This window comes from Tachysurus vachellii, chromosome 26 (genome assembly GCF_030014155.1).
Source record: "Tachysurus vachellii isolate PV-2020 chromosome 26, HZAU_Pvac_v1, whole genome shotgun sequence".
In the NCBI taxonomy this organism is placed as follows: domain Eukaryota; kingdom Metazoa; phylum Chordata; class Actinopteri; order Siluriformes; family Bagridae; genus Tachysurus; species Tachysurus vachellii.
The window spans coordinates 3,314,466-3,337,005 of record NC_083485.1 but is presented as its reverse complement, the minus strand read 5'-3'; the positions used below and the strand labels follow the sequence as shown (position 1 = coordinate 3,337,005).

Sequence of the window (22,540 nt, the reverse complement as noted above, 5' to 3'; positions counted from 1 at the left end):
GTCATTATAAAAAAATATTCACAAGACAAAGAACAAATCAATAAATGTTATTTTTATTTAGTATTGATTGGATTGTTTGCATTAATATTTTGTTTGTGCTACAACTCTGGTAATAAGAATAGTGAAATTTCACTGCTTTTGGTTGCCGTTATAGATAAACGCCTCCAGCTCTGACTGCGCGTGCACGTGGTGCGTTCCTGTGCTTCTCCGTAGAGCGTGCGGAGCGTAATGCAATCTAGGAGCAGTGATTCGCCAAACCTCCCTTATTGCAGTCGCACACATTTCTGCTGATTTTATTTTGTAGTAACGAGTAACGAAGACGCTTAGTGGAAATATAACAGAGTAAAAGTACAGTATACATTTTATCTAGGAAATGTAGTGGAGTAAAAGTGAAAGTTGACATAAGTTTAAATAGCGAAGTAAAGTACATTCATTCATTCATTCATCTTCTACCGCTTATCCGAACTACCTCGGGTCACGGGGAGCCTGTGCCTATCTCAGGCGTCATTGGGAATCAAAGCAGGATACACCTTGGACGGAGTGCCAACCCATCGCAGGGCACACACACATTCTCATTCACTCACGTAATCACACACTACGGACAATTTTCCAGAGATGCCAATCAACCTACCATGCATGTCTTTGGAAAGGAAACCGGAGTACCCGGAGGAAACCCCCGAGGCACGGGGAGAACATGCAAACTCCACACACACAAGGTGGAGGCGGGAATCGAACCCCGACCCTGGAGGTTTGAGGCGAATGTGCTAACCACTAAGCCACCGTGCCCCCAAGTAAAGTACAGATACGTGAAATTTCTACTTAAGTACAGTAACAAAGTATTTGTACTCCGTTACATTACAACACTGTATGAGAATAAGTGAGGGTGAGAAGGTTCATAGTCGACATTTCACTTCAGCACAAAGGTGTGAGAAATGTATACATATGAGTGTGATTTTAGCTTTTACTCTCATTTCTGAAAGAAATATGATTCTCTCCATCCATTTTGTGTAGCTCTTTTCCTACGTAGGGAGCCAGGAACTTATCCCAGGGGACTTGGGGCACAACCCATGACAGGACACAATCATACCATTATTGAGATGCCAATCAGCCTACAACGCATGCAAATCAGATTACCCAGAGGAACGCATGGAGGAGAACATGCAGGACAGGAATCAAATTCATAACCACGAGCTACAAGCCTGTATTAATGATCAACCATCCTGTAGTTACATAGAAATGGATGAAAGTCTCCTACACTTCCGTGGTTTTTTTGCCTAACTGAGGTCTGTCTTTATTCTCAAATTGTTTATCACTTTCCTTTTCCTGTGTCTCAGGCTCAGTTGGATTAGACTCTTCCACACCAGGCTGTTGGTTTTCAGTAACATCCTTATGTTGTTCTTTACTGTCTATTATCATTGCATCTGCATTTTGAAGATTGTTTGAATAACTCGGTACATCTTGAACAGTTTCTTTCTCTTTCAGCTCAATGCCTCGAATCATCTGATTTTTCCTCAGTTAATTCTTTATTCTTCTCCACATTTTTAATGTCTCTTTCCTCCACTTCTAGTTGTGATTCCTGTATCTGTGTATAATCCAGAACCGTCTGCTGATGTCCCTCATATGGAGATCTATTTTTCTCTAATTCACTATTTGTAGCTTTAGATATGCTGCCCTTTTTTCTTGGGTGAGATGGTCATTGTTTTTCAAGTCTATGTTTTCATTCCCTTGCTGACTTGTGATATCCTCTACCTGTTGGTGTTCCATTTCCTCTGATTTACTGTCTAATTCCAGATGAGGTTTTGTCTCATAAAAAGCATAAATGTATGTGAGACACACTAATAGCAAAACAGACAGAGACAGACTGATTAATTGCTTTATTGATTAAATCTATCACACTCACCTGTGTTTGCATCTTCTTCTTCTTCTTCTTCTTCTTCTTCTTCTTCTTCTTCTTCTTCTTCTTCTTCTTCTTCTTTTTTCTCCTGTGAAAATAGTAAAGGACATCATGTTACATTTGTGTCTAGTTCCCTTCTAACTTCTGTTTTCTTCCAGTTCATTTGTACCTGTTTTAATTGTGTGCCCTGTCTTTCTTTTAAGTCTGTCTTTCTCCTGAAGCTCTTTGTCTCTTTTCACTCACCAGTTGTTTCTCTTTGTCCTGCAGCTCCTGTCCCAGTGTGTCCAGTTTATTTCTACTGGTTTCCAGTTCTTCCTTCACACTCAGCAGTTGTCTCTCTTTGTCCTGCAGCTCTTGTCCCAGTGTGTCCAGTTTATTTCTACTGGTTTCCAGCTCTTTATCTGTGTTCTTCAGTGTTCTTATCTGTGTTTCTTTCTCCTTCAGCAGTTTGTTCAGATTCTCTAGTTGTGTGTTTTTCTCCTCCACGTGTCTCTGACTGTCTTCTAACACCTTAATTGTTTTGTCCAGTTCAGCTCTTGTCTGTTTGAGCTGTTTCTCCTTCTCTTCCAGTGTCTTGTCCTTCTTCTGAAGTGTTTGTGTATTTTCTGTCAGAAGTCTGACTTTCTCCTGAAGCTCGTTGTCCCTTTCTGTGAGTTTAATTTCCAGTTCTTTCACCACACTCTTCAGTTGTCTCTCTTTTTCTTCCAATTGCCCTGAAAGATCTCTGTTTTTTTCCTCTAAATCAGTTTTCTGTTTCTCCGATATGATTATCATCTCCTTTAAACACACTAAATCCTCTTCATTTTCTTTAGCTAAATTTTTATTCATCTCATTTCTTTTCACAATTTCCTCAACAATTTCTACTTTGTTCAGCTCTTGATTTCTCTCATGTGGAGTATTTTTTCCTTCCTGTGTCTCATTACTCACTATCATTTTCTTTGGTTTTATTTTTGTATTATTAAGTTCTTCATCTTTCTCTTGTTCTCTCTTGTGAAGTGTTTGTGTATTTTCTGTCAGAGGTTCTTTATATCTCTTTAAATTCTGTTTTATTATTTCTTCTCTTTTATTATCTATACTCTCATTTCTTTGCTCCATGTCCTCCACATTGTCAGTGTGGATGTGTTCTGGGTTCAGTTGTTGGTTTATCTCAGGTTGAGAATTTCCGCTTTCCTCTGAAACATTAGTTGTTTGATCTGGTTTCATATTTGTACCTTCAAGTCCTGTAACTTCCTTTTCAATGCCTCTTGCACTGTTTCTGGGTCCTATGCAAAACACACACACACACACACACACACACACACACACACACACACACACACACACACACACACACACACACATAGACATTGATTGATTAATTGATTTTTTTTTACATTACAAACAAACAAAAAAAAATCAGTCACACTCACCTGACCTTTCACCTTCCTTTTGTCTTTCCATGTTTTCACAGTTTATATATAGTAATTCCTTCTGTTAAAAAGCAGAAGACATTCATTTACAAATAATTTCACAGGTCCGGGTAAATTATACACACTTTATAGCAGATTAATAAAGTGCTCTTTGTCTGTGTAAGGAAACCACTTATTATTATTATTATTATTATTATTATTATTATTATTATTATTATTATTGTTATTATTATTATTAATGGTGCTTGCAAAGCACATTATTGTTCTCTTGCATACTTATTATTATTAATGTGCTTGCAAAGCATCATTATTGTTATTCTGCATACTTATTATTATTATTATTATTATTATTATTATTATTATTATTATTATTATTATTATTATTCCTGACACTTTTTCGGCGCGTAACTTGTCCCGCAGCTTTTGTCCTAGACCCATGAATGAGGTGTCAAATCGACCGGCTCATTGAGGACAGGTGTGCTATGACTTTTATAAGCGATCGGAATTCCGGAATTCCCGGTACGGAAGCTCAAAGGTTTTTTTTTTCCCATAGACTTGAATGGGGAATTCTTAAAATTCTATTGTTCTCTCTGTAGATGTAAAGCACACTCTCAATACATGTAACTATCAACTCCACACTATCAATCCAATGTTTCCACAAGTATTGGCCCCCAGTCAATACACTTTTGTCCAAAAGTATTTGCACCCCACCGGGTATTCACGTGTAGCCCCGCCCCCAAAAACTGTTCTATGCAGTATAATAATAAGTAGAATTCCATAATGACTGCAGTTTTTACATGAAATGTCAAAACACTTAGTAGTCACTTTTGTCCAAAAGTATTGGCACCCCACCGGGTATTCATGTGACGTCACGTGTAGCCCCGCCCCCAAGATAAGCGAAATCATAAATTTTGCACAACATGGATGTGTCATATATCAAAACACTCAGCCCAATGAGGGGAATTGCCTCACGTGTGTTTTGGTGACGTCACGTGACGTCACGTGTAGCCCCGCCCCCAAAATAAGCGAAATCAATAATTTTTCACAACATGGACATGTCATATATCAAAACACTCAGCCCGATGAGGGGAACTGCCTCACGCGTGTTTTGGTCACGTCACGTGACGTCACGTGTAGCCCCGACCCAAAATAAGCGAAATCAAAAAGTTAGCACAACATGGACATGTAATATATCAAAACACTCAGCCCGATGAGGGGAACTACCTCACGCGTGTTTTGGTCACGTCACGTGACGTCACGTGTAGCCCCGCCCCCAAAGTAAGCGAAATCAAAAAGTTAGCACAACATGGACATGTAATATATCAAAACACTCAGCCCGATGAGGGGAACTGCCTCACGCGTGTTTTGGTCACGTCACGTGACGTCACGTGTAGCCCCGCCCCCAAAGTAAGCGAAATCAAAAAGTTAGCACAACATGGACATGTCATATATCAAAACACTCAGCATGATGAGGGGAACTTGCCACGTGCAAGCATCATTCACGTTATTATTATTCTTCTTCCGGACACTTTTTTGGCGCGTAACTTGTCCCGCAGCTTTTGTCCTAGACCCATGAATCAGGTGTCAAATCGACCGGCTCGTTGAGGACAGGTGTGCTATGACTTTTATAAGCGATCGGAATTCCGGAATTCCCGGTACGGAAGCTCAAAGGGGTTTTTTTCCCCATAGACTTGAATGGGGAATTCTTAAAATTATTTTGTTCGCTCTGTAGATGTAAAGCACACTCTCAATACATGTAACTATCAACTCCACACTATCAATCCAATGATTCCACAAGTATTGGCCCCCAGTCAATACACTTTTGTCCAAAAGTATTGGCACCCCACCGGGTATTCACGTGACGTCATGTGTAACCCCGCCCCCAAAATACTGTTCTATGCAGTATAATAATAAGTAGAATTCCATAATGACTGCAGTTTTTACATGAAATATCAAAACACTTAGTAGTCACTTTTGAAATGTCAAAACACTTAGTAGCCACTTTTGTCCAAAAGTATTGGCACCCCACCGGGTATTCACGTGACGTCACGTGTAGCCCCGCCACCAAAATAAGCGAAATCAAAAAGTTAGCACAACATGGACATGTCATATATCAAAACACTCAGCCCGATGAGGGGAACTGCCTCACGTGTGTTTTTGTCACGTCACGTGACGTCACGTGTAGCCCCGCCCCCAAAGTGAGCAAAACCAAAAGGATAGCACAACATAGACATGTCATATATCAAAACGCTCAGCCCGATGAGGGGAACTGCCTCACGCGTGTTTTGGTCACATCACGTGACGTCACGTGTATCCCCGCCCCCAAAATAAGCGAAATCAAAAAGTTTGCACAACATGGACATGTCATATATCAAAACACTCAGCCCGATGAGGGGAACTGCCTCACGTGTGTTTTTGTCACGTCACGTGACGTCACGTGACGTCACGTGTAGCCCCGCCCCCAAAGTGAGCAAAACCAAAAGGATAGCACAACATAGACATGTCATATATCAAAACGCTCAGCCCGATGAGGGGAACTGCCTCACGCGTGTTTTGGTCACATCACGTGACGTCACGTGTATCCCCGCCCCCAAAATAAGCGAAATCAAAAAGTTAGCACAACATGGACATGTCATATATCAAAACACTCAGCACGATAAAGGGAACTTGCCACGTGCAAGCACCATTCACATTTTCTTCAGGAAATGTACATTATAGTTATTATTATTATTCTTCTTCCGGACACTTTTTCGGTGCGTAACTTGTCCCGCAGCTTTGTGTGAAAACTATGTGCATCGTTGAAATGCGCGATTGCAACTGTCCCTTAATTATGCATGTGATGCTATTGTAATGATAAAACACCAGAGGTCCCATTCTATGCACTCCATAGAGTTAAAATACAGAGAGAACATTCTGCTCGAGTGATCCTGCTCTTTTATGGAAACCCTGTGAGATTCTCATCGTATTATAGGGAACCATCTGCCCCATGATGTGACTGATAGATCCGGTATGTAATGACCAACATTCATTATATAGTATAAGATTGTAGAACCACATTAAAAGAGCTCTTTAGTACTTTAAAACATCACGATATCCCTCCACCTCTGTGATCTACGGTGCATGGAAATTGGATTACACCATGTTTGTGTTTCAGTTTTCTGTTGTGAAGCCCAGTAAGTCTCCGTCCATCACTTTCAGTCCCCGGGCCAAACGAGTCCCTGGGCCAAATGATTTTGGGAAGAATTTCTAAAGCTATTTGTTTATTTTTAAGATATGGTTTTACCATTTACCTATTTATTGTACAGAAGTAAAACAGCTTTTTCCCTGGAATAAACGCACTCCTGGAATATAAACACACAGTATTTAAAGAGAGCATGAGTGCCCACCTGAGTGTGCAGAGCAAAGTCATTAAAATTAAGTGCATGGTGTTATGAATTGCACCTGACTCATGAGTTGTAGGCCCCAGAGAAAGGAATTGTCCATGTACGAGTTCATACTGGACCAATACCAACAGTGATATATATCGATATGCTTTATTTTTCACAAACATTTAAGCTATGCCACTGTTTAAACAGAAGCAACAGACTTCTTCATAGAGCTGAAACAGTTAGCAGAAGGCCTAATCATAAAACATGATTTTTAAAATGCTGACCGTATCCAACATCCCTTACAGATGTCCTTTATTACAACTGAAATAACACTGCTATCAGATCAACATGAAAGCATTGAAGTTTCTTAACAGGCATCGCATGACCCTCCAAGGACCCTTGACTGATTATTTTAGCTATGTATCTGTCGCCCTGTCTAATCTGATGATCGCTGTGTTCAGGAGGATGTCAAACAGGGTCCGAAGCCAGAGCAACGGCACACCTCCCGCTTTGTTCTGACATTTTCAAATATGATTCAGGATAATGGTTCTTAATTCTAACCTGTGCTTCAGCTTGTGGAAATTTTGTTACAACTTGACATGTATAATGGTGGCAGGAGCAAAGGGATCTATCAAAGGCAAGAGGAAAAGGCAAAATGCGAATTTTCTATGACAGACCTAAAGGATAGAACCTTCTCATTCCTCAGGGTAATAATGGATCCAGTTGTCCCTCTGATTCGGTTACAGAAGCCCTGAAGAATGGAGTTTGTTATTGAATTAAACACAATAAGGGTATGTGTGTGTTCTGTGCAGGAAGAAAGAGACACGATAACATGTTGGACAATTTTCTTTTCAAGATATAAAACACTTTTTAATGCAATATTATGACCTACTTTGTATTAGTATAATCTCTTGACATCCATAAATCGTAAACAAATATGTAACACTATTTATAGGTGCAATAAACAACAGTGTTTTTGATATTAGTTATTTCCGTCTAAAGAAATTGCCATTAAAAGATCCAAATGATAACTGAGATTTATGTTATAATACCTTGTTATTGCACGTTCTTCATAGAAAGCCTTATTAAACGAGTCTCAGAGAAGTGTAGCTGACTAATCACATTATTATTGAAATCCCTGAATCTTCAAGACAAAAGCGAAACAGATCCTAAAAGACTTCCTCTGAACTTCTAATCGCATCACGATTAGTCCTTTTGTGTGGTTCCAAGTTGTATCACTCTCTGATCTGATCATAATATAAACAGTCACAACAAAGTTCAGTGGAGCAGGAGTCATGTTTATGTTATTATCCATGCTCACCACTTGTCTAATGGATGTTGCGTAAGCTGAACTGGAGCAAGGGCTGGATTTATCGCTTATGACAGTGGTTTTCCCCTAAGGGAGTTCAGGGGGCACCAAAGGTCAATGTGTCTGCCAGTTAATCAGTACAGGAGCCATTCGCCCTGTCACCGGCTAGTGTTGCCTCCACTAAGGCAGTGTAATTGGTTTAGATGGACAGACTTTGTTTTGCTGACCGCTAACGCTAATTGTCCCCAGGATACACTGGGAGGAAATCCTCAAGCAATTCCCTTTCCAAAAAAAAAGGCCAATGTAGTGGCTGGTGCTGATCCAATCAAAGAAAATGGTGTGCCAATCTCTTATATTTGTATTAGGCTTGTTGATCTGCGTCATTGTGGTAGATCAAGACGACAGCCATCAATTTGGAAAGTCAATAGTGAAGGTTAAGGAGCAGATTTGCTAGTAGATGCTGACATTTCATGGACAAGTCATGATTTGCTGGCAAGCTATCATACAAGCTATGAGCTTGGATTCATATACATGACATGATGATCACAGACTCATATGGTTCCAGTCTCTCTACAGACTCCTTTGGCTTTGGAATTGATTTATTAGTAACATGTCTGTTCTCCAAGCCACCTGATCAGCTCCTAATGAAGACTCAACAGCCTGTGCGAGCTGAGCGCCATTAGGCGTAATGGTGGCGTACATCAAAAACATTTCATGAATAAATTGGGTTTTTTTGTATTTTAGAGGCATAAAGAAAATAATGTTCTACAGTAAGTTGTAATTTAACAACTACCTCTTTTATAATGCATGACTTCATGAATCATGAATCAAGACATGAATCAAAACATGAATCATGAATCAAATATGAATCAAAACATGAATCATGAATCAAATCATGAATCAAAACACGGTGATTTCAAACCTTTGATTACATTTTCCTTACAGACTTCGTGTGCTCACCAAGGTCATATAATCAGTTATCTTTAAATAAAAAAAAAATAATTGAAATAAATTGAATTTGACACTGAGGGCACGTGACTACAGTTCACAACAGAATAACAAGTGGCTGTACTACATCTATTTGACTATTGTGTCCAAAACTGTCAATAAATTCTTCCACACCCCTTTATTTAGCATTAAATTCTTCAAATAAAACAATATAAGGAAACATGTTGTTTATTATGTAGGTCCTTTAAAATTCTCCTAAAAAAAAAAAGGTTTAAAAAAATGTATCGCAGACAGCCACTAGGGGGCATCAGAAACACTTTCTTCCCATTTGACGCAATGTTACATCATGCTGCCTGGTAACTACAGTATACATTATATGCGGCTCTTTGCCCGGTTTTATGCGGCTCTTACGTTCATACCGAAGTTTGTATTTGTGTCTTTTTAATGTGCGTGTTCGCTTCGCTTGAGTTCAATACGGTATTTTCGTCAAACGCGCATGTGAGTGGGATGAAAATACCTCAAAGTTTCCCAGAAGGAGCAAAATCATTTGAGTAAACAATTTGTGTCAAGTTCGCTCTCAAAATGACAGGAAAAAAGGTGATGATCATGTGTGCCCATGTGTATGATGTGGCTCTTTGCTGTAACACAGTAAAAAATGTGGCTCTTGGTATCTGACTGGTTGGCCACCCCCTGTATTAGCATATTTGTTTTCTGAGTTTATAGTTTCTGTACGAGTGAAATAAAAATGAATGTGTTAATCGTCGTGTCAGAGCCATTGACATAACTTGGAATTAAAACCTTAAAATATATATATATATATCGACGATATATTTCTACCGCACATATATTTCATGTATGAATGCATATAGCTGAAAAAAGCACCTACCTCCACTGTTCTCCCCAATGTCTGTGCTGCTGAAACACATTATACTTTTAGTTTCACTTTGAATAAGTCAAGGATTCATCTCTGAAACGGATTCGCTGCAGGTTCATGTAACAACTGTTCATTTAATAGGCTAATATAAATCATGAATCTGATCTCAGTTTGCTTAAGGATTTAAATTATTTCAAACTAATTTGGCTTGATGATGTCATTTACAGCATTTGGAAGAAGCTCTTATTCAGAGTAACTTACATTTTAGCTTCTTTTTATACACCAGAAGGTTAAAGACCAGTAATGACAGCTTGGTGGACCAGGGATTTGAGCTCAGCAGGCCAACACCTTAAACCCTAGACTACCACAGACTACAGAGCCTGAGCTGAGATTTCAGATCAACTATGTTCAACTAGCAATGTTTATTTTATTACTACCTTTTTTCAAAAACTTACATATTTTGGATGCTGAATGGAGAAATATGATGGTTATTAAACACTGTGATTTCTTTTATTTTTTTTTTACCTGAAGTGTATTTGGGAATCGTGTCAAAAGAAATAAAACACACAATGTGGCATAGTATTATAGGAATATAACCCCACTATTCTGTACCCTATTCTTTGTTAAATAACACCACGTTTTATCTGTATATCATTAGACTTGTATTATGTAAGACATCTGTGGTACAAACTATAAAATAGCTTCTACAGAAATAACATATTAAAACAAGCTGCCCAGTGATAGAACTGATGAATATTCAGTGCTGTGGTATAAGGTGTAATAATCACTTGTTCTTGTAAGTTTTGGAGCATTATCCTTTATTATCATAACTGTAAATTTATGGAACATGCAAAAGTAACACATTTACGAATGTTTTTTTTTTACAGTTTCTGTTTAACACAATTTTTATTCGATATCCGATACACACTTTAATATATTGCAAAGGCAAGAGCTTTGGAGAGTACAAGATGGACTGGGAGACAACGATTGGAAACAGAATTCATATATGTATGATTTTAACTCACAATAGACAAATGAAGGTGTTTATAAGCGTTTATAAGCGGTGTATGTAATGAGATACAGAGTGACCTATCACAAGAGAAATATCAGGTAATGTATTCAGGGCTGAACTGGTAGCATTTTCTAATTTATAGCGCAAGGCAAAGTTAAAACGTCTGACAGTGACAGTAAAATACAACGATTACTCATTATCTACTACATATAACACTGCAATCTATTTGTTATTATTGGTAATTAGAATTGCAAATAAGGAATACAATTAATCGGAATAGGAAAAATGAGGAAAAAGAGGATTTACATTCCTGGATTTTTAGATTCGTCAGGAAAAAGAAACTTGTCAAGCAATTCTCTATAGATTTTATTATCTTCCTTGATCTGTCTATCCTTTCCTTCAATCTCTTCTTGCATCTTCATGCTAGAATTCAAAATATCTCTCCAGATTCCAGACAGGAAAGTCTTCATTTCAGACTTTCTCTCTGTCTCTGTGCACTCTTCATGCACTTTCTGAATCACCATCTTGCCCTTTAGTTCTTCAACAATTTTCCCCACTTTTGGACTTTGCTCTGTCTCTTCTTCCTCGGCTTTTCTCTTTCTCTTTGTTTCTTCTTTGTTCTTCTGTTCTACGTTTCTCATCAGTTCATTCGCTGGATTATCAAGATTCTCTAGTTCATTGTTGATCTTTTTCTCAATCCCTCCAATCAAAGCTAGTGTCTTCAGATAAACCTCACTACTGTAGAAGTCCTTTACGTTTCCACCTTCCATCTTCTCTATCTTCTCCAGCAGATACTCTAAGTCATGAGGACCAACTTCATTGTCCTTAGTCATGAGAAAGTCATACTTGTACTCACATTTCTGTACAAGTGTCTGGACCTCCTGGTCTCCTGATTGGATAAACTCCATAATCTTCTTCTTCAGATATTCATCACTAACACTGAATATGATCATGGTGTGTTTCCAAAACCTCTCTCCAAAGATCGCTTCCATCTTTAAGAAAGTAACTTTTAAATCCTCTACAATAACTTTGTTGTCTTCTGAAAGATTTACAGGTATTATCAGGAGGAAGGCATGGGGTCCGGGCTTAGACAGATTGATAGCTTCTTCCACATCCTTTCTAATTTTCTCCTGAGCAAGTTCAGCTGAGAAAATGTTAGGGGTCTCCACAACAGTCACCTTTCTCCCAGCCACCTCCTCCTCCATGCTCTCATTCTCCTGGTTCCTCTCATCTCTCCCTAGGACGATTGTTTTTGATGAACTTTTCCAAGCGTCATTTCTCCCTAATACCAAAATCCTCTGAACAGAATCTGGAAAATATAGAGTTATTTTAAGAAATTGCATGCAGTGTAATGGTGATTTGGAGCTTCATAATAGTTGAAGGTATGGACATCTTAAACTACAAAATTACATTCATGGACATTATTAAATTGTTTTTATTAACATCAGCATAGATTTATAAAATAAATCACAGAATTATGAATATGATCTCTCTATTAACACTTCAGACGAATGTTATTAACTTCATAGGTTAACCCTATGTCGTGCTTTTAAATTTTCTGATTAAACTTGTTTAGGTCACCTGATCAGTCAAACAGAAATCTATACATTTAAATAAAGTTGGATTGTAACTGCACAAAATATAAAAAAATATGGACATCTTCTTCATGGAACATAGGAAACATGGAAAAACCACTGCTTACCTTTCTCATTTGTTTCTGGATCTTTACTCTGGCTTTGGTCCTACAATAAATGTGGCAGACTGGTTATTGTCTAAAAGCTAAATTCAAATTTAAGGCACAGAGCCTATTACTTGATTACTATTGTCAATCAACTGCAAAATTTTACATTTGTTCCAGTTACAATGACTTAAGAATGATGTTTAAGTCTGTATGTTTTCAGAATGATAATTAGTATCTTTAACTTTCCTCCCTTTAGTGCCATCTAGTTGTGTTAATATTTCAGTATATTGTATTAGTACAATATGAAAGTCAAAGAGTTTTACCTTACTGCCATCTGAAGTCCACCAAGACCAAGGCCAGGAAGAATTCCACCATGACCCCTAAAAGAAAAAACACAACATATCAGTAACACGCATGCTGTCAAACTTTCAATGCTTTGAATTTCCCTCACTGAGATTTCAATATTTTTAAATGTGAACACACAAAATACATTGTGCATATGATCATTGTGCAGATTTCAGAGATTCTCACATTCTTCCACTAGCTAAACTGTATCATAACTTGTCAATGATTGCACACATGGACAGCATTTTGAAAAACGTACATATGACTACAACCAAATAAACAAGACAATGCAAGACAAATTCAAATTTTATATGGTACTTTTGGTACATTTCTCTCAGGGATGTGAAAACAAACACACATGGCCAAAGTCCAGGCTGGATCCTGAAACATTTCTTATGAATGTGCAAAAGTAAACATTGTTCATTATAAATGCTGTAAGCAATTATGGGGGAAAACATTTCATGAATAAATTGGGTTTTTTTTGTATGTTAGAGGCATAAAGAAAATAATGTTCTACAGTAAGTTGTAATTTAACAACTACCTCTTTTATAATGCTTAGAATTTTTCCCAGTGATTCATCATTTTTTGTACACTGAAGTAATCCTTGATCTTCATGGAACAGACAGTCTACTGTGAGTGAATTCTTCCTTTTTACAGCTCTGCTGCTGTCTGGTACAACATAATCTTTATCAAACGTGTGATGGAGCACCACTAGAACAGCAGGTTTGGAACCTAAAGAAAACATTGTATTCAGTGGAGTGATTTATACCATAGTGCATCACACAACCTTGTTACTGATTATTTTATTTATGCTTTACATATTTAATACCTGCAATATCCTGAAGCTTTTTCAATGCCGCTTCAATGTCAGTTCCAGCTCGTGACACAATAGGACAGAAAACCAGAACATAATCGCACTCAGCTACATTTTCCACCTCCTGCAGATCTGGTTTTTGTTGTTTAAGATGTTCCATGAATTTCTTATCAACATTTAATGTTTTTCCAGTGACAAGAACAAAAACCTTATTTCCTAAAAATATGTCTGTCATCTTTTCTGTAAACAAAAATAGGAATTAGCCATTAGTAATAATTATTAAGATATAAACCACTACTCATATTTTTGAGGATCATATGTCAATGTTACCCCTTTGATATATTACCTGGTTCTTCTTCCATGTCATCTGCATTGACAGCGAGTGTTCCATCTGGAAAACCAAATAGTCTTTATCAAGGTAAGTCCTACTGTACATTGTTTTTCTTATAATGTATGTGTGGTGGCCTGAAAAAACCCATCCCATAGTGAAATTCTGACTTTACAACACAATATATTGCAAAAAGAATTTGGACACCTGACCCTCACACCCAAGTCCACTTCTCTGCTATAAAAGCTTCCACTTGTTTGTGATTGCTTCCTATTAGTTTTTGGACTGTGGCTGTGGGAAATTCTTATTGAGCCACATGAGAATAAGTGAGGTCTCTGATGTTGGGTGAGAAGGTTCATAGTCGACATTTTATTTCAGCACAACGGTGTGAGAAATGTATACATACGAGTGTGATTTTAGTTTTACTTTCATTCCTGAAAGGAAATCTGATTCTCTCCATCCATTTTGTGTTGCTCTTTTCCTATATAGAGAGCTATTAACTTATGTCAGGGGACTTGGGGCACAACCCATGGCAGGACACAATCAAACACACATGAAGTTATTTAAATGTTTAGTTCCAATTCAGTCTGTCTGTTAAATTTTGTTTCCTGTAAATTATACTGCCTTGGAAACGTAAACATTTGAACAGCAGAGACTCTGTTATCCTGGTTCAACCTAATAATCATTATTTCATTTCATTTCTTTTGTACATGTATATGTTGGTTTAACTAATTTCTGCAAAGAAAGCAGCATAGAAAAACAACATGAAATCTGTAAAACACATGAAGACATTAGTTTTGCACTCAACTCTTACCAGAGGCTTTTTGTTCATTTTGCACGTCACCGTTCCCGATATTCTGAATGGCATTTTGAATTTCAGAAGCTTTGTCAGATTCTGTTTTGGACGTTCCAATCTCCATGTTATTTGTTTGCTAGAAAAAGTAAACAAGTGACATACATCTATAGGGTATGTTTTATGTGTGTGTGTGTGTGTGTGTGTAGATTCTGACTTGAAGTTACTTTTATTCAACCAGCAAGTTTTTTCTTGATTAGAAATGACACAGGCGTCTCCCAGAAGATAATAAGACGATGTACAAGACGCATCATTGTGGAAAAAATTATTACTCATCTTCTATTTACATTTAAACAAAAAGTGGCATGTCCAAAATTATTCATACCCTTTGCAAACTGTCACAGTCTATGGGAATATCCAAAGATCTATATCATTCCAAACAGTCCAAGCTGTTCTAAAGCATCCTAATTACCCTGATTCATTGGGAACAGCTGTTTTAATCAACTCAAAAGGAGAAAAAGAGAAGCTCTCTGCTGTTAGTTTGTGGACAGTCATGGCTAAGAAAAAGGAGCTCACTGAGGACCTGCGGCTGCGCATTGTGGCTGCTCGCAGGTCAGGAAAGGGCTATAAGACCTTATCTAAATGTTTTGAAGTTCCAGTGGCTACAGTGCAAAGTATTATTAAACAATTCAAGACGTTCTGCACTGTGAAAAATCTCAGAGGACGCGGTCAGAAGACAAAAGTGACACCTGTGCTGGCCAGGAGGATAGTGAGAGAGGTAAAAAAGAATCCAAGGATCACCACCAAGGCCATCCTGATGAATCTGGGCTCTGCTGGTGCCAACATCTCAAGGCAGACAGTCCAATGGACACTGCACTCCGCTGGGTTCAACGGACGCAGACCAAGGAGGACACCACTTCTCCAGATAAGGCACACAAAAACCCGCTTGGCCTTTGCAAATGCTCATCTGGACAAAGAAGAAGACTTCTGGTCTTCTGTTTTATGGTCAGATGAAACAAAAATTTTATTGTTTGATCACAATGATGTAGCTTCATTTGGCATAAAAAAGGAGAAGCCTTCAACTCTAAGAACACCATCCCCACTGTCAAACATGGTGGTGGAAACCTAATGTTTTGGGGTGTTTTTCTTCTGGTGCACCAGGGAACCTAATCACAGTAAACAGCACCATGAAAAAGGAGCAATACCTCAAAATACTCAAGAACAACATCAGGCAGTCTGCAGAGAAACTTGGCCTTGGGCACCAGTGGACATTTCAGCACGACAACGACCCAAAGCATACAGCAAAAGTGGTGAAGAAATAGTTAGCAGACAAAAACATTAATGTTTTTTAGTGGCCCAGCCAGAGCCCTGACTTAAATCCGATTGAGAATCTGTGGAGGAAGCTAAAGATCAGGGTGATGGCAAGGAGACCCTCCAACCTGAAAGACTAGGAGCTCATCGCTAAAGATGAATGGGCAAAAATACCAGTGGAGACATGCAAAAAGCTGGTCAGCAATAATAGCAAGTGTTTGATTGCTGTAATAGCCAAGAAGGGCTTTTCTTTTGACTGTTGATAAGGGTATGAATAATTTTGGACATGCCACTTTTTGTTCCAATGTAACTAAAAGATGAGTAATAATTTTTTCCACAATGATGCGTCTTGTACATCATCTTATTATCTTCTGGGAGACGCCTGAGTCATTTCTAATCAAGAAAAAACTTGCGGGTTGAATAAAAGTAACTTCAAGTTAGAATTTGCCTGGGGTATTTAGGGCATGACTATATATATATATATAATATATATATATATATATATATATATATATATATATATACACACACACACACAACAAGAATTTTACCTCACTATGCAACCAATACACAGGATTTACATAGCTAATACTACATACGTTACGAGCTGGAGAAGAGAACCCGAAATAACTCCACCATGACGCCTAAAAGAAAAAACACAACATATCATTAACACACATGCTGTAAAACTTCACTTTTCCAAAAGACTCAATGCTTTGAATTTCCCTCACTGAGATTTCAATGCTTTTAAATGTGAACACACAAAATACATTAGGCACATGTACATTGTGCAGATTTCAGAGATTCTCACATTCTCATAGTTGCTAAACTTTATATTTTTGCATCATAACTTGTCAATGATTGCACACATGGACAGAATGTTGAAAAATGTAGCTATGACTACAACCAAATAAACAAGTGCAAGACAAATTCAATTTCCTTAATGGTACTTTTTCTTAAGAATATTGAAAAGTAAACATTGTTTATTATAAATGCTGTAAGCAATTGTGTGGGGGGATCATTTCATGTGAATAAATTGGGTTTTATGTATGTTAGATACATAAAGTAAATACTGTTCAAAGTAGTAATTTAACAGCTACCTCGGGTTTTGTAATGCTTAGAATTTTTCCCAGTGATTCAGCATTTTTTGTACACTGAAGTAATCCTTGATCTTCATGGAACAGACAGTCTACTGTGAGTGAATTCTTCCTTTTTACAGCTCTGCTGGTGTCTGGTGCAACATAATCTTTATCAAACGTGTGATGGAGCATCACTAGAAGAGCAGGTTTGGAACCTAAAGAAAACATTGTATTCAGTGGAGTGATTTATACCATAGTGCATCACACAACCATGTCACTGAGTATTTTATTTATGATTTATATATTTTAATACCTGCAATATCCTGAAGATTTTTCAATGCCGCTTCGATGTCGGTTCCAGCTCGTGACACAATAGGACAGAAAACCAGAACATAATCGCACTCAGCTACATTTTTCTCTCCAATATGAAATATGATTCATATGATATATGATATGATCTCTGAAATATGATTCTCTCCATCCATTTTGTGCAGCTCTTTTCCTACATAGAGAGCTATTAACTTATCCCAGGGGACTTGGGGCAAAACCCATGGCAGGACACAATCATACACACATAAAAGACAATGTTGAGATGCAGGACAGGAAACAAATCCATAATCCTGAGCTACAAGCCTGTATATATTTTACTTTACCATGAAATCTATGTCTATCATTAATCTCATTTTTACTCATAGTCTGTTTTTATATCTGTGGTATCTTTTGTCATGAATACAAGAATCATATGTATTATATATGTTTTTATATAATAAATACATGTTGTATCTTCTTACCACTTTTTCTGAAGATAAACTAGATGTTTAGTTCCAATTCAGTCTGTCTGTTAAATTTTGTTTCCTGTAAATTACAGTATACTGCCTTGGAGACATAAACATTTGAACAGCAGAGACAGTTATCATGGTTCAACCTAATAATCATTATTTCCTTTCATTTCTTTTGTACATGTATATGTTGTTTTAACTAATTTCCCCATAGAAAGCAGCATAGAAAAACAACATGAAATCTGTAAAACACATGAAGAAGACATTACAGTAGTTTTGCACTCAACTCTTACCAGAGGCTTTTTGTTCATTTTGCACGTCACCGTTCCCGATAATCTGAGGGGCATTTTGAATTTCAGAAGCTTTGTCAGATTCTGTTTTGGACGTTCCAATCTCCATGTTATTTGTTTGCTAGAAAAAGTAAACAAGTGACATACATCTATAGGGTATGTTTTATGTGTGTGTCTGTGTGTGTGTATATATACAGTCAAGCTTGAAATTATTCATTCCCCTGGCAAATTCTGACTTGAAGTTACTTTTATTCACCCAGCAAGTTTTTTCTTGATTAGAAATGACACAGGCGTCTCCCAGAAGATAATAAGACGATGTACAAGACGCATCATCGTGGAAAAAATTATTACTCATCTTCTATTTACTGTACATTTAAACAAAAAGTGGCATGTCCAAAATTATTCATACCCTTTGCAAACTGTCACAGTCTATGGGAAAATCCAAAGATCTATACCATTCCAAACAGTCCAAGCTGTTCTAAAGCATCCTATTTACCCTGATTCATTGGAAACAGCTGTTTTAATCAACTCAAAAGGAGAAAAAGAGAAGCTCTCTGCTGTTGGTTTGTGGACAGTCATGGCTAAGAAAAAGGAGCTCACTGAGGACCTGCGGCTGCGCATTGTGGCTGCTCACAAGTCAGGAAAGGGCTATAAGACCTTATCTAAATGTTTTGAAGTTCCAGTGGCTACAGTGCAAAGTATTATTAAACAATTCAAGACGTTCTGCACTGTGAAACATCTCAGAGGACGCGGTCGGAAGCCAAAAGTGTCACCACTAAGGCCATCCTAATGAATCTTGTCTCTGCTGGTGGCAACATCTCAAGGCAGACAGTCCAACAAACACTGCACTCCGCTGGGTTCAACGGACGCAGACCAAGGAGGACACCACTTCTCCAGATAAGGCACACAAAAACCCGCTTGGCCTTTGCAAATGCTGATCTGGACAAAGAAGAAGACTTCTGGTCTTCTGTTTTATGGTCAGATGAAACAAAAAATTGATTGTTTGGCCACAATGATGTAGCTTTCATTTGGCATAAAAAAGGAGAAGCCTTCAACCCTAAGAACACCATCCCCACTGTCAAACATGGTGGAAACCTAATGTTTTGGGGGTGTTTTTCAGCTGGTGGACCAGGGAACCTACAGTAATCACAGTAAACAGCACCATGAAAAAGGAGCAATACCTCAAAATACTCAAGAACAACATCAGGCAGTCTGCAGAGAAACTTGGCCTTGGGCACCAGTGGACATTTCAGCACGACAACGACCCAAAGCATACAGCAAAAGTGGTGAAGAAATGGTTAGCAGACAAAAACATTAACGTTTTTTAGTGGCCCAGACAGAGTCCTGACTTAAATCCGATTGAGAATCTGTGGAGGAAGCTAAAGATCAAGGTGATGGCAAGGAGACCCTCCAACCTGAAAGGCTAGGAGCTCATCGCTAAAGATGAATGGGCAAAAATACCAGTGGAGACCAATAAGGGCTTTTCTTTTGACTGTTGATAAGCGTATGAATAATTTTGGACATGCCACTTTTTGTTCTAATGTAAATAAAAGATGAGTAATAATTTTTTCCACCACTATGCCTCTTCTACATCGTCTTATTATCTTCTGGGAGACGCCTGTGTCATTTCTAATCAAGAAAAAACTTGCTGGTTGAATAAAAGTAACTTCAATTCACAATTTGCCTGGGGTATTTAGGGCATGACTAATATATATATATATATATATATATATATATATATATATATATATACACAAAGAATTTTACCTCACTATGCAACCAATATACAGGATTTACATAGCTAATATTACATACGTTACAAGTTGCAGAAGAGAACCTGAAATAACTCCACCATGATGCCTAAAAGAAAAAACACAACATATCAGTAACACGCATGCTGTAAAACTTCACTGTTCCAAAAGACTCATTCATTCATTCATCTTCTACCGCTTATCCAATCTACCTCGGGTAGGAGCCTGTGCCTATCTCAGGCGTCATTGGGCATCAAGGCAGGATACACCCTGAACGGAGTGCCAACCCATCGCAGGGCACACACACTCATTCACTCACTCAATCACACACTAGGGACAATTTTCCAGAGATGCCAATCAACCTACCATGCATGTTGGGCCGGGGGAGGAAACTGGAGTACCCGGAGGAAACCCCCGAGGCACGGGGAGAACATGCAAACTCCACACACACAAGGTGGAGGCGGGAATCGAACCCCGACCCTGGAGGTGTGAGGCGAACATGCTAACCACTAAGCCACCGTGCCCCCCTCCAAAAGACTCAATGCTTTGAATTTCCCTCACTGAGATTTCAATGCTTTTAAATGTGAACACACAAAATACATTAGGCCCATGTTCACTGTGCAGATTTCAGAGATTCTCACATTCTCAAAGTTGCTAAACTTTATATTTTTGCATCATAACTTGTCAATGATTGCACACGTGGACAGAATGTTGAAAAATGTAACTTTGACTACAACCAAATAAACAAGTGCAATACAAATTCAATTTTCTTAATGGTACTTTTTCTTAAGAATATGGAAAAGTAAACATTGTTCATTATAAATGCTGTAAGCAATTGTGTGTGTGTGTGTGTGGGGGGGGGGATCATTTCATGAATAAATTGTGTTTTATGTATGTTAGATGCATAAAGTAAATACTGTTCAAAGTAGTAATTTAACAGCTACCTCGGGTTTTATAATGCTTAGAATTTTTCCCAGTGATTCATCATTTTTTGTACACTGAAGTAATCCTTGATCTTCATGGAACAGACAGTCTACTGTGAGTAAATTCTTCCTTTTTACAGCTCTGCTGCTGTGTGGTGCAACATAATCTTTATCAAACGTGTGATGGAGCACCACTAGAAGAGCAGGTTTGGAACCTAAAGAAAACATTGTATTCAGTGGAATGATTTATACCATAGTGCATCACACAACCATGTTACTGATTATTTTATTTATGTTTTATTTATTATAATACCTGCAATATCCTGAAGATTTTTCAATGCCACTTCAATGTCGGTTCCAGCTCGTGACACAATAGGACAGAAAACCAGAACATAATCGCACTCAGCTACATTTTTCACCTCCTGCAGATCTGGTTTTTGTTGTTTAAGATGTTCCATGAATTTCTTATCAACATTTAATGTTTTTCCAGTGACATGAACAAAAACTTTATTTCCTACAAATATGTCTGTCATCTTTTCTGTAAACAAAAATAGGAATTAGCCATTAGTAATAATTATTAAGATATTAACCACTACTCATATTTTTGAGGATCATATGTCAATGTTACCCCTTTGATATATTACCTGGTTCTTCTTCCATGTCATCTGCACTGACAGCGAGTGTTCCATCTGAAAAACCAAATAGTTTTTATAAAGGTAAGTCCTACATTGTTTTTCTTATAATGTATGTGTGGTGGCCTGAAAAAACCCATCACATGGTGAAATTCTGACTTTACAACACTATATATTGCCAAAAGAATTTGGACACCTGACCCTCACACCCAAGACCACTTCTCTGCTATAAAAGCTTCCACTTGTTTGTGATTGCTTCCTATTAGATTTTGGAATGTGGCTGTGGGAAATTCCCATTGAGCCACATGAGACCCATGTTGTATAAAGTACTAGAAAGCAATACTTGAGTAAAAGTACAAGTACAGTATTGTACTAGAAAAAGACTTTGGTAGAAGTGAAAGTTACCTTTTAGAATATTACTCAAGTAAAAGTCTTAAAGTATCTTATATTTACTGTACTTAAGTATCAAAAGTAATTTTCTGATATTTAATGTACTTAAGTATTTGAAGTAAAAGTAAAAAGTAAAATTTCAGTGATTTTCGGTAGGCATAAGAGCAGGGGCGGTTCAGGGGTCTCATCTTTAGGGGGTTTTAGCCCTCAGTGAGAATTTAAAACAAGAAGTTTTATATTATATATTATATTACTACATAGGAAGCCAAAAGTTATGGTATTAATTAAAATTGCAAAAGTGGACACCAAAATTTTATGCATGATGTAATGATAACGGTCTTGAATCAAATCAGTTCATGTGTGTGTGCATTCTCTACAAACAGTGTGTCCAATGAATGCAGTCATTATAAAAAAATATTCACAAGACAAAGAACAAATCAATAAATGTTATTTTTATTTAGTATTGATTGGATTGTTTGAATTAATATTTTGTTTGTGCTACAACTCTGGTAATAAGAATAGTGAAATTTCACTGCTTTTGGTTGCCGTTATAGATAAACGCCTCCAGCTCTGACTGCGCGTGCACGGGGTGCGTTCCTGTGCTTCTCCG

The 22,540-nt window shown here is 37.7% G+C and overlaps 1 protein-coding gene across 1 annotated transcript; it reads right to left on the bottom strand.

Moving 5' to 3' along the window:
* Positions 1-10,603: 10,603 nt before the first annotated feature.
* Positions 10,604-21,619, bottom strand: LOC132841171 (uncharacterized). Its single transcript, XM_060863413.1, has 11 exons — positions 21,553-21,619; positions 21,222-21,446; positions 20,930-21,123; positions 20,050-20,094; positions 14,797-14,914; positions 14,001-14,045; positions 13,670-13,894; positions 13,382-13,572; positions 12,819-12,875; positions 12,517-12,556; positions 10,604-12,123 (listed from the first exon to the last, which is right to left on the bottom strand). Exons 1-11 carry the CDS (start codon positions 21,566-21,568, stop codon positions 11,117-11,119), a joined length of 2,163 nt encoding a protein of 720 aa, XP_060719396.1. The 5' UTR covers positions 21,569-21,619; the 3' UTR covers positions 10,604-11,116.
* Between the last annotated feature and the right edge of the window lie 921 nt (positions 21,620-22,540).

Excerpts from the sequence above, each read along its gene's own strand:
- LOC132841171 (XM_060863413.1), bottom strand. Across the intron at positions 13,895-14,000 it reads TGACATGGAAGAAGAACCAG|AAAAGATGACAGACATATTT; the intron begins GTAATATATCAA and ends TTTTGTTTACAG. Across the intron at positions 12,876-13,381 it reads TTCTAAGCATTATAAAAGAG|GGGTCATGGTGGAATTCTTC; the intron begins GTAGTTGTTAAA and ends TTTTTCTTTTAG.